Genomic DNA, 12,434 nt, shown 5'->3' with positions numbered 1-12,434 from the left:
GTAAGAATTGCTTGGAGATACTCTCAGACAGGCAGAGCTATCTAGACAACTAGCTGAGACACCTAGAGGAGACTCAGACCAGTCAAGCTGTCTGTAAGAGACACTCCAACCTGTTGAAATGCCAGAAGGCTGCACGGTGTGCTCCTCTTTCCAGCTTTCATGAGCTGTCACCCATGGTTGAGTAGGCCCTGGTGACTTAGCTGTCTTTGAGTAATTCTTGCTCCAATAAGTCATCCCTTACAAAGTCACTTTCAAGAAATCCCAATACAATTCACTGGTTTACTTTGGATTTTGGTAGTGTTCATACTTTGGTGTATCACTGATCCCCTATCTTTGGTGAGTAGATGTTTGTTCATGTCTCCCCAGAAGGAGTGATATACAACAGAGGGTCTTACAGAATATGTGCTAAAAAGTGATCTTTTCTAGGCTTAGAGTATCTCAGAAGCTTACTGTGGGAAAATCACACACACACGCACATAAAGAGAGAGAGACAGAGAGCACATACTGTTAAGACAGATATACAAACAGGAGTTCACATGAACATCTCTGAAAGTCATACAGATGTGTCAGTTAACTGGTTAGGACATGCATGCTGTATGCGTGTGTGTACATGTGGAGAGAGAGAGAGAGAGAGAGAGAGAGAGAGAGAGAGAGAGGAGAGAGAGAGAGAGAGAGAGAGAGATGAATGAGAATGAGAATGTGTGTGCACAAGTCAATCTTGGACCCTTATCACCTCATAGGTGACTAACCTGAGACTCAAGTAACTGTTCCCTCTTGGTGCCCAGAACTCCCCAGTTCTGGTTTCTTTTTAGGTAAAGCTAACATGTACAAAATCAATTTTTAAGACTTCCAAGTTTATTTTGTTTTTCTTGAAATTCAAACAAGCAAAATTGTGTTCGTTAGTGAAAATCTAGAAGTCAAAAGTTAAGGACTTTCTTTCTTTGGACTCAGGGACACATTCCTTCTTAATTATGGAGCAAAGAACAATACCCAGAATATTCACTCACAGACCAACTATATACCGTGCATCTGTGTGGGTTGAGCATTAAAGACCCAGAAGCACAGAAAATGAGCAACAATCGTTAGTAACTCTGTTCTAGTTATTAGCAACGCAGAGGGAATGGCAGCGGCCCCAAGGTGCTCAGTGAACAATAAGGACAAGAGCACCTGGACAACTAGGAAGGAGCCACACACTCCCAGGTATCCAGGCTTACAGATACTCATACTCGCAGGTACTCACGCTCACATACTCACGCTCACAGGTACTCACACAGATAAACATGATATCAGATACACATGCTCACAGGTACTCACACTCACAGGTACTCACACTCACATACTCACAGTCACAGGTACTCACACCACAGGTACTCACGCTCCCCAGGTACTCACACTCACCTCACGCTCACAGGTACTCACACTCCCACAGGTACTCACAACAACAGGTACTCACGCCACATACTCACACTCACAGGTACTCACACAGATAAACATGATAACAGATACACATGCTCACAGGTACTCACACTCACAGGTACTCACACTCACATACTCACAGTCACAGGTACTCACACTCGCAGGTACTCACGCTCACATACTCACGCTCACAGATACACACACAGATAAACATGGTAACAGGTACATACAGTCACAGGTACTCATGCTCACATACTCACACTCACAGGTACTCACACTCGCAGGTACTCACACCCACAAATACACAGATAAACATGAAAACAGGTACACACACTCACAGGTACACAGGCTCACAGGTACACACACTCACAGATACACTCACAGGTACTCACAGATACACATGCTCACAGTTATATATGTTCACAGGTACTCACACTCACAGGCACTCATACTCTCAGGTACACACACTCACAGGTACTCACACTCGCAGGTACACACACTCGCAGGTACTCACACTCGCAGGTACACACACTCGCAGGTACACACACTCGCAAGTACTCACACTCACAGGTACTCACACTCACAGGTACACACACAGATAATCATGATAACAGGTACATATGCTCACACTTATACAGGCTCACATGTACACATGCTCACAGACACATACACTCACAGGTACTTACACTCATAGGTACTCACACTCACAGGTACTCACAGGTATACTCGCTCACAGGTACACACACTCACAGGTACTCACACTCACAGGTACACACGCTCACAGGTACATACACTCACAGGTACACACACAGATAAACATGAAAACAGGTACACACACTCACAGGTATTCACATACACAGGTACTCACACTCGCAGGTACTCACACTCGCAGGTACTCACACTCACAGGTACACAGATAATCATGATAACAGGTACATATGCTCACAGTTATACAGGCTCACATGTACACATGCTCACAGACACATACACTCACAGGTACTTACACTCATAGGTACTCACACTCACAGGTACTCACAGGTATACACGCTCACAGGTACACACGCTCACAGGTATACACGTTCACAGGTACATACGCTCACAGGTACACATGCCCATAGGTACTCACACAGGTATACACATTCACAGGTACTCACACTCACAGGTACACACACAGATAATCATGATAACAGGTACATATGCTCACACTTATACAGGCTCACATGTACACATGCTCACAGACACATACACTCACAGGTACTTACACTCACAGGTACTCACAGGTATACATGCTCACGGTTACATACGCTCACAGGTACACATGCCCATAGGTACTCACACAGGTATACACACTCACAGGTACACACACTTGCAGTGCTCACACTCACAGTGCTCCTTCAGGTGAAGAGATGTGGGCGTTCACTGGACCATTCATACCTTTGCATAAGTTTGAAGTTTTACAAGGTTAGTGAGAGAGAGAGGCAGGATATCAAGGACAGATTATATTTTGGACAATCTAATCATTAAGGAGAATAATTTTCAATCAGTGAAAAATTAAAACTCCCACTACATAATAGCCTTTACTGAAACCACTTCCTTAAGCAACTCTCACCAATGGATACTGCACACATTAGGAGTCTGAATAGAATGGTGGCGTGGAAGGCCACACATGACTAACCCTGTTGACCACAGATTAAAGTGGAACAGGTAGATATCAGCCCTTCCCACACCTGTACTTCCCATATCTAGCCTTCTCACACACCTGGGCCTCCTCACACCTGAGCCTCCACACACCTGGGCCTCCCACCTGGGCCTCCACACACACCTGGGCCTCCTCACACCTGGGCCTCCACACACCTGGGCCTCCACACACCTGGGCCTCCTCACACCTGGGCCTCCTCACACCTGGGCCTCCACACACCTGAGCCTCCTCACACCTGGGCCTCCACACACCTGGGCCTCCTCACACCTGGGCCTCCTCACATCTGAGCCTCCACACACCTGAGCCTCCTCACACACCTGGTCCTCTTCACATCTGGGCCTCCACACACCTGGGCCTCCACATACCTGAGCCTCCCACACCTGGGCCTCCTCACACATCTGGGCCTCCATACACCTGGGCCTCCACACACACCTGGGCCTCCTCACACCTGGGTCTCCTCACACCTGGGCCTCCTCACACCTGGGCCTCCTCACATCTGAGCCTCCACACACCTGAGCCTCCTCACACACCTGGGCCTCTTCACATCTGGGCCTCCACATACCTGGGCCTCCACATACCTGAGCCTCCCACACACCTGGGCCTCCTCACACATCTGGGCCTCCATACACCTGGGCCTCCCACACCTGGGCCTCCTCACACCTGGGCCTCCTCACACCTGGGCCTCCTCACACCTGGGCCTCCTCACACCTGGGCTTCATGCAATGAAGTACTTCAACCACAATAGTGCACATAGTTTGAATCTCCAGCTAGATCAAGCTCTAACTCTCCCTTGGAACAAGGCCATTGAGAGATGGAGAAACAATTTAAACATGACAACTTAGAAGAAATGGTCCAAATCCAGAATATAGGACTCTCTACGGGCTAAGTTTCTTACCTTCTGCTCTCCACCTAGGGAAAAAAAAAAAAAAAAAAAAAAAGGCAGGGGGATGGGGGGAGGGGTGTAGCACAAATGAAGCATAGGACCCTAACAGCTAATCAAGTGTGGGCCCCTTGATTTTCCCTTTTTACAGCCCAACTCTACAAAGCTACAGGGAAATTACCTATGAACGGGATATGAAATTAACATTAAGGGATTATTATTAATTTTGATGGGCACAAACCAGCGTGGTGGCTGATAAAGGAAAGTAGTCCTCATCAAGGAACAAAATGATCTCCTGCGGGAGGGAGGGAGGTAGGGACTTAGCAACTGTCAGGCTGCTCCGCTTGCCTCAGGATTTCCATGTATTCTTCATCAGACGAACTGTTTATCAGTGCCTACGTCTAACAGCAATTCCCCATCTTTCACGTCACAGAGTGCTGAAATGAACCTCTGAGTGGCAAGCTGGGGTGGATGGAGAAGACGTCTCAGAGGCATGACAGCCTCAGGTGTTGGCAGCACAAGGCCTGGCGCTGGCCCAAGGGCAGAAGATCACAGCGTGCCTGCATCCGCAGAACCACACACAGCACACGGAGGGAAGCCCCAGCACACCTACGCCCGTGACTCCTTCCTAATGAACAGGCTGCGGTGGGGCTGAGCAGGCTGTAACACGGCTGGCTGAGAGGACAGAGCCCGTGCCTGCAGCTGTGCTTACAGACTGCCGAGCCCCCCAGCCCGCTGAGTTTTTGCCTTTCACACTTCTGTAACTTAATAAGAATTAACTACTCGCTGCTAACAAGAAGGTAGAGACTCCACTAGGGCAATGACAGAGGGAGAGGAAAGAAGCCCTTTAGTATTCTTGGAACATCTATGCCATTAAAAGAGAGGGAGAAAAGAGGAGGAGGAGGGAAGGGGGTAACCTCGGGACCAGCACACAGCTCTCCCACCATCTTGATGTCCTTGACACGTGCGGCCGGTGTGGAAGTGGCTGGCACCAGAGCAGCCCTGGAGCAGGAGCGAGCGGCCAATGGAGATTTATGTGAGCAGAGCGAGATGGACAAGGTAAAATTGTCAGGAGGAGTTGTTGGAAAGTAAAATATATTGTGACAATTCCACTCCTGCCGTTCATCAATAAACTGACAGATCATTTAGTGTCAATTAGGAGTGATAGATGGACAAGTCCCCATGATCCTGGGCCAAAATTAATGGCTGGGAGGGAGAGGGTGATTGAAAATGACGGCTGACATTGAGAACAAAGTCCTCAAAGTCCCCGAGGGGCCGTTACTTGCCTCATTCCCTTGCAGATCAATGCAGGGACAAACCCAAAAACAGACACTTTGAGACAAAACTCAGTCAGAGGCCTTTCTTCTCCTTCAGGGGTCCAGTTCCCCTGTGTTCAGCTCTATGCACATGGCGATGCCAGGGACCCATCCACTCTTTTAAGTGTCGCAGTTCGCAGACAACTTCAGGCCGCTGACTCCAAGATGGTGGCTTTGGCACAGCTAATGCTTTCGAGCCAGGAGAAGGGACAGGTAGTTATGTCCCATTCCAGGCCATTCCTCAAGTCAACCCTGTCCTGTATCTTGGAGTGAGCCTGGGTTCTAGAACATGGTGTCTCCCAGGGCTAAGCCTCCCCACCCCCCACTGCTTTGTCTTGAATGTTTCCCTCTCTGAACAAAGGTACCACGGGATCTCCTGTGTGTTGGCCACAAGCTCATTAGTCAGAGTCATAACAACCCTCTTCTTCCCACTAGAGACATGTAGCTGCCTGTAACTCTGATTTGTCCTACTGCGATGAATGGAACCTACTGGACTAAGTTAGTCCAATGCGTGTACAAGGCATAGCTAGGAGTTGTTTCTTCTCCAGCCCCAAATTCTTATGTTGAAACCCTAATCCCTAAGGTGACAGTGTTTGCAGGTGGTAACAGGCTGGGCCGAGGTCACAAAAATGGAGCTCTCATGAAGGGTGAGAGGAAGAGAAACCGGATTTCTCTCTCCCTGTGTACAGATCCTGAAGGAAGACCACTTGTGGATCTAACCAGAAAAAGCTGTCACCAAGAACGTTGTCAAGCTGCCATCTGACCTTAGACATCAGAAAGAATGTCCCTGGGAAGCCTAGTGGAATGTGCACCATCTGAGCTCCCGGGGTCTGGTAAGTCCTTACAGTAGCCAGGCACTGTGCAGTTATGGTCATCCCCAAGGCATCGGAAGTAAGCATTTACCAGTGTGAATTCTCAAATCTAACCGCCTCCCAACACTAAATCTTAATCCTGAACATCCTCATGAGTGGCCATCTCTCAGAACCCGGCCAGCCTGACCTCCATCTACTCTGACATCACACGGCCAGTACGACCCATGCTGTCTGCCTCGTACTTGCCCTGGGCTCCTTGGCAACCAATTCCTGAGTTTTTGACTAGAGATGTCTGATGTCTTCACTTAGAATCTAGCTTTCCCAGGAGAGGGGACACACCTTGCGCTATGGCTCTCACTAGAGCATCCTGAGTCACACAAAAACACTAATAGACTCTAAAGACGCTAGGAAAAACATGGAGAACAGGCTCCGCCCAGCACCCTAAGACAAAGACAACCACTATCGTCCTTAAAGAAGAGCAGGACTTCCTGAGGGGAAGTGCCCTAGGTCCCCAGCAGAGCTGAGCGATCACACCCGCCACCTTTAACCCAGGGCTGTCCTCAGTCCTAGGCCTTCTTCATGTTAGGTAGGAGGAAGAGCACAGTATCGCCTGCTCTTGCCCCAGACCATCAACTGAATTTGATCATGACAAATGGGAAAAATCTAAAGACCGACCCTGTGAGGAACTGGGCTGGACTCCTCCGACCGTCCATGTCATCCACAGCAGTGGGGGCTGTTTTAGTTCAAGAAAGGTAGAAGAAGCTAGGCCTGCAGCAAATACCTGTAACTGCAGCCTGGGAAGCCGAGGCAGGAGGATGGATATGGGTTTGAGTCTAGCCTGGGCTGGAAAGACCATGTCTCGAAAAAACAAAACAAAACAAAGCAAAACTAAAAAGGGGTGTGGGGGTCAGAACTAACTAGTATAGTGTGGACTCCAGATTCCAGAGCTAGAAAGGCATTCTAGGGACAAATAGGGAAATTAAATGTAAATATATACTATTAGTTAACTACACAAGTGACCTAGTGATCCAGATTCTTCCGTGCCTATGCTGGAAGACGCTTCCTTTAGTACTCAGGGGTAAATGTTGTAACATCTACAGCATTTCCTGACCAGGAGGTGGTTAGGGAAAACACAGAGACGGGAAGAGGAGGAGAGGCTGGGAGGACGGGTTCCAGGCGAAGAAGCACATCCTGCTGGTGGGCTTTTCTTCTTCCAGTGTTGGGGACAGAACCTGGAGCCTCCTACCTGCCAGGCAAACTCTCTTCTACTGAGCTACAGCCGCAGTCCAAGAAAACCTTTGTAACAGTGTCATTTTGAAGACATTCTAATTATGGGTGATGTCTCCTCTTTAAGACTGTACATCTCGGTATGTGTCTTAAATACCTTTGGCAGGAGGCCTCTCCACTGGTGTAGTGGACAATGCTTTGTCTACCTTACAGCTAAGGCTTACAAGGCATTAAAAACAAAGTGGATCTGTAACCCCACCTTTGGAAGGGAACTCTGAATGGACAGAGTACTTGCCCCTGTCAACCTACAGTCAACTCGGTTGGTTTACTTTATCTGTAAAATGGGACCAAAGGCAAAGACCAGAAAACTATCCTACAGTATTCTTTGTGTCAGCCTGGCCTTGACTAACTGGCTCACACAGCAACAAACACACTTGAGGAATCCACAAAAAACATGGGCAGTCAAAGCTGTCCGGGCAGTCAAAGCTGCCCAGCCTACAAACTGCCCACCCCAGAACTGCTGAAAGCAGAGATTCACAACAGGAGCTGCAGGCGGCGGCCAGCGCTGCCCACGTGACGCCTTCCTAACGTATAATCCTGTGACTAAGAAAGGTCTGCACTGCCACCTTACTTTTTAAGCACCACTGTTGGATTTATTTGTTTCAGTGGGATCAAATCAGGCCTTCGACTTTTACATAAACAACCACACATGGCTGGGCGCACCACTGCGCTGAGTGCTTCTCGTGTGCTGCGTGTTCCGGCCTCACAGAAGCCTGTGCCACATGCATTACCACTAATTTCTGGGCTATGTAACATCCCTAACCGTACACTGCTGTTTAGTCAGTGCTGCAATCCTAATTCACACCCGGGTGAGTCTGAGTCAGACGCCTGAGGCTTTAAGTGATGACCAAAGGTCATGTGGCTATCCGTGTGCAAACCAAGAAGTGGGGGACCATCCTCCCTGGCTCAAGACAAGTCATTTGGAAATCATCCCAGAGCTGTGCAGCTTATCCTGGATGGCCTAAGAGTCCCAGCTCCGTTCCAGACTCAAAAACACTTGTCAAGCTGGGGACGTCGCTCAGTTGGTGGGGTACTTGTCTAGCAGTGCACAAAGCCCTGGGTTTGATCCCCACCCTGTGCAGGACACACCCGCCATCCCAGTGCTCTGCAGGAGGATCAGAAAAGTTCAAGGTCATCCTTTGAGCTAGAAGCCAGTCCAGGCAACACTGTCTCAGAAACAAACCAACAAGCCCAGCATGAGAGCATAGGTCTTTAACCCGGAAGGACTCTAACAATCCCCTGGGGAGAGGCATAAGCCCCACCATCTGCCAGAACACCTGTAGAGAAATATAGGCAAAGCTACCTGAAGGGATGAGAGCACGAGACTCAGTCATCCCCATAGCAGCAGCCAGCGTCTGCCTAGGCCTCCTATGGGTTTCTTTTTCTTCTGGGAACCCATTAGATCCTCGCATCAGGCCCTTGAGGTAAGAGCTATTTTAACCCTGCCGCAGAGACGAAGATGCAGAAACCAAATAGCCTAATCAATCACTTGCTCAGAGTCTCTGCGGTGTAATACACAGCATAGTTAGGATTTGAAACCAGCATTCCATTTCCAGAATCTGTGCTATTGATCACTGTGCTCTGTCACCTCTCAACATGGAACCAGAAGGCCACTGGCCTAGGCTGTGCAAAAGCCAGGGGTGGGGGTGTGATTCTAGAACACGGGCGGTCATGTTGCTTCTGCCCATGCCACCCTGTCAGAGGCACCTGGACGGATGTCTCCAACCAGAGGCTTATCCAGCTGGGTGAGAATGGACCCACATCCACAGCCCCACACAGCTCAAGGATGCCACAGGCCTGTGACACTGGTTAATCCTTCCAGGAACTCTGAAGAGGACAGGAAGATGAGACAGTACAGAATTATCCTGGGCCAGTACGCCTACCAGCTCCCAGCACCGGCTCATGGTAAACGAGAGATGCCAAGTAGGCAGTGAGGGGACACCGGCCTCATTCGTCACAAATGAGACACACTACAGAGGTCAGCCACAGCCACCACCAGGCAGGTCCACCTGAAGAAATGGACAGAGCAGGCCTAAACTCTGAAAATGGTCAGCCAAGCAAGAGAAGAGTCATAAAGGACGGAAGAATGGGGGTCCCCCTGACACGAACCTTGGAAGAAGCACATCAGAGGCAGACACTGGCCGCTGCCCAGGGCTGGGGAGCAGGGGTGACGTGATAAGGGGCTGTTAAGGGGTACTGGGCTTCCTGATGGGATGGGAGAACAACATTCTAAGGTTGACTGGGTGACAGATACGAACTCTGTGCCTACACTAACAGCAGTTATATTGTACATGGTAAGCAGCGTGACTTGCCTTATTAAGGTTACAAAAAAAGGACAACGCAGGTGTACTGCCCCATCTCCACACCGCCATACCCACCCGGACTTGCCCTGAGGAGCTTCGTACTCACTTTGCCACCTTCATGGACTCATCTGCCCAGCCGCCCTGCCTCCGAGGTGGTTTCGGTGGGGGAGTCTGTGTGAGAGAAGCCAGAGTGACAGTCATGTAACCTGTGCCTCCAAACACCAGAGTACCAGGTTCATGTCACCTAAACCAAGTCCACCCAATAAAATACAAAATAAACTCGAATTTACTATAACAACCGGGTACCTCCTTCACCCCTCCTGCTGGGTGCAAAAGTTGGCACACTGTTCCTGATGGACAGCTTGGCAATGTCTACTAAAGACTTAAAAATACTCAAGATTTTTCTCCCCAAGGCTGGAGATCAATCCCAGTGCCTCATTCATGCTAAGCACAAACTGTACCAATGAGCTGCATTTCCAACGTGTGTGCGCGTGGCACTGGAGGTATGTGCATGTACTGTGGGGGTGGGGGGGAGACTGTGCTCACGTGTACGGAGGCCTGAGACTGACGCTAGGTGCCTTTCCTCTATTGTTTCCCACTCTGACTTCTTCAGACATGGTCTCTCACTGAATCTGAATCTCGCTGATGAGGCTATCCTGACTGAGCAATGCATTTCAAGGATCTACATGTCTTTGCCTCCCAGGGGATACAGGACTACACTGCCACGCCAGCTCCTTTTTAATGTGGGTTCTGAGAATCTGACGCTTTATCAACTGAGCCATCTCTCCAGTCTGCTTATGCCTATTAAGGCAGGAAGCCAAGTTTTTTTTCTAATATTTCTTCATTTTTATTTTATGTGTGGGAGTTGTTCTGCCTGCATGTCTGTGCACTGCATGTGTGCAATGCTCATCACAACCAGAAGGAGGGCATCAGATCCCCTGGAACTGGTGTTAATAGGTGGTTATGCTAGCATCCCATATCATATGTGGATGCTAGGGAGATTGAACCCAGGTCTTTTGGAAGGGCCATCAGTGCTCTTAACCGTTGACCTCTCTTTCCAGCCCCAAGGTTCTAAACCCGAAACTTATCCCAGGGACATAAACACAGAGGAACATCGTGTCATTTCTACATAACAAACACTTGGCAGCAACTCAAACAGTCAGCAGCGAGGAACTGAGGAAAATGAGAGAATATATAAAAATAGTATGCAAATAATGCAATACTATATTATAAAACCATATCAAAGTTCATGTACATTAATTTTAAAAACATGTTTTTTTTTTTCTTTTTTTGAGTTGGGGATCGAACCAGGGCTAGGCTTGTTAGGCAAGTGCTCTACCACTGAGCTAAATCCCCAACCCCAAAAAAACATGTTTTAAAAACAGTAGGAATGTTGGGGATTTAGCTCAGTGGTAGAGCGCTTTGCCTAGGGAAGCGCAAGGCCCCAAGGTTCGATCCCAGCCCGAAAAAAAGAACCTAAAAAAAAAAAAAAACAGTAGGAATGGTCTGAGTTTGCAAAAAGACCCAAGGATACGTAGGAAACACTTACGGTCAGTAGCTGTGTGTACATCATGAAGGATTCTCAACTGAGGACAACTTAAAGTCCCATCCCCCTGCTGTTAGGCACTTTCTGACTTTTAATGGTCTATTTATATTATTTTTATAAGAATAAAAGTAGTAAAATGAAGATTTAGGAGTAGGGATGGCTTAGCAGACATAAACACGGCAATGCCAACGGGGTCGACTTTCCTCAAGCTATTTGGCCAGGAAGAGCTCAGCTGCGATCGGTACATCCAGAAGCCATACTGCAGGTTCTTACTCAGCATGTCCTAACTAACCAGTCCCCAGCAGCAGTCCTCCCAGCCCCTGAGCCGGATGGGACGGACAGTGTGTTTCCTATTCTGAATTACCCAGCATTCTTTCAGGAATGTTTCCTGAAGTATCAATTTTCTTTTTCCAAGAACTTGACAAAACTCTAAGTGTGGCTCTTAGTCTGGGGAGGAGTTCGGATAAACGAACTATAACAGGGTTTGCAGACTTCTACAAAGGACTAGGACGGAACTCTTTCTTTCATGGGCCATAGTCTCTGCTGTACCTACTGAACCCTGACGCTGGGGAGAAATAAACAGTTTAGACACTAAGACAAGCGAGTATAGCTGACTTTCGAAAACAAAACAAAAACTCTAAAACCAGGCAGTCGGCCAACCTTAAGGGGAAGGATGTGGTTTGCTGACCCCTGGACCAAACTGTTGTGTCCTCATGACTCCCCTCTAAAGCCCAGCAGGGACCATTTGAAGAAAACTCCCTTTCTCTATGCCTGGACGCCTTTATGCTTTTGATGTCTTGTTTGTTTGTTTCTTTCCTACCTGTATAGCAGTGCCCTGGCCTAGCAAAGATGTGTTCCACTTACATACAGGGCCTTTCTGTGACATGAGCCAGACCTGCTAGAAATGACTGAGAAGAACCAAGTCCTGAAATAAAATACTTACACCCCATTGAGCACTTGGAAAATGTAAGGGAAACTTTAGAAAAGACCCAACCCAGACTTCTACACTAGGGGCTAGCAACAGGGCCAGAGGAAGACTCGGCAGGTTGATCCCACTTAGAGGCATTTAAAATACAGAAGTGAAGAAGCTGTTTATAGGGAGTAGGGGGTGCGGGGTACCTAAAGATTCACAGAGGCAGTGCACCCATCCCTCGAATCCCCTGGAAGAAGCAGCC

General features: G+C 48.5%; 1 protein-coding gene across 2 annotated transcripts in view; it reads right to left on the bottom strand.

Annotated features, from left to right (window-relative positions):
- The window catches only part of Ift43 (intraflagellar transport 43), a 49,575-nt gene extending 39,694 nt beyond the window's left edge, over positions 1–9,881 (bottom strand). Inside the window, exon 1 of one of the 2 annotated variants that reach the window (XM_032908189.1) lies at positions 9,820–9,881. In XM_032908189.1, the coding sequence (XP_032764080.1) occupies positions 9,820–9,833 (14 nt within the window). In that variant the 5' untranslated portion in view covers positions 9,834–9,881. Of the gene's footprint in view, positions 1–6,798; positions 6,844–9,819 lie in introns of those variants that run through there. The other variant, XM_032908188.1, reaches the window with a different exon arrangement.
- Between the last annotated feature and the right edge of the window lie 2,553 nt (positions 9,882–12,434).

Source organism: Rattus rattus, chromosome 7, assembly GCF_011064425.1.
Source record: "Rattus rattus isolate New Zealand chromosome 7, Rrattus_CSIRO_v1, whole genome shotgun sequence".
NCBI lineage: Eukaryota > Metazoa > Chordata > Mammalia > Rodentia > Muridae > Rattus > Rattus rattus.
Note: the sequence above shows the minus strand (reverse complement) of the source record. Positions and strands in the feature narration are given on the sequence as shown.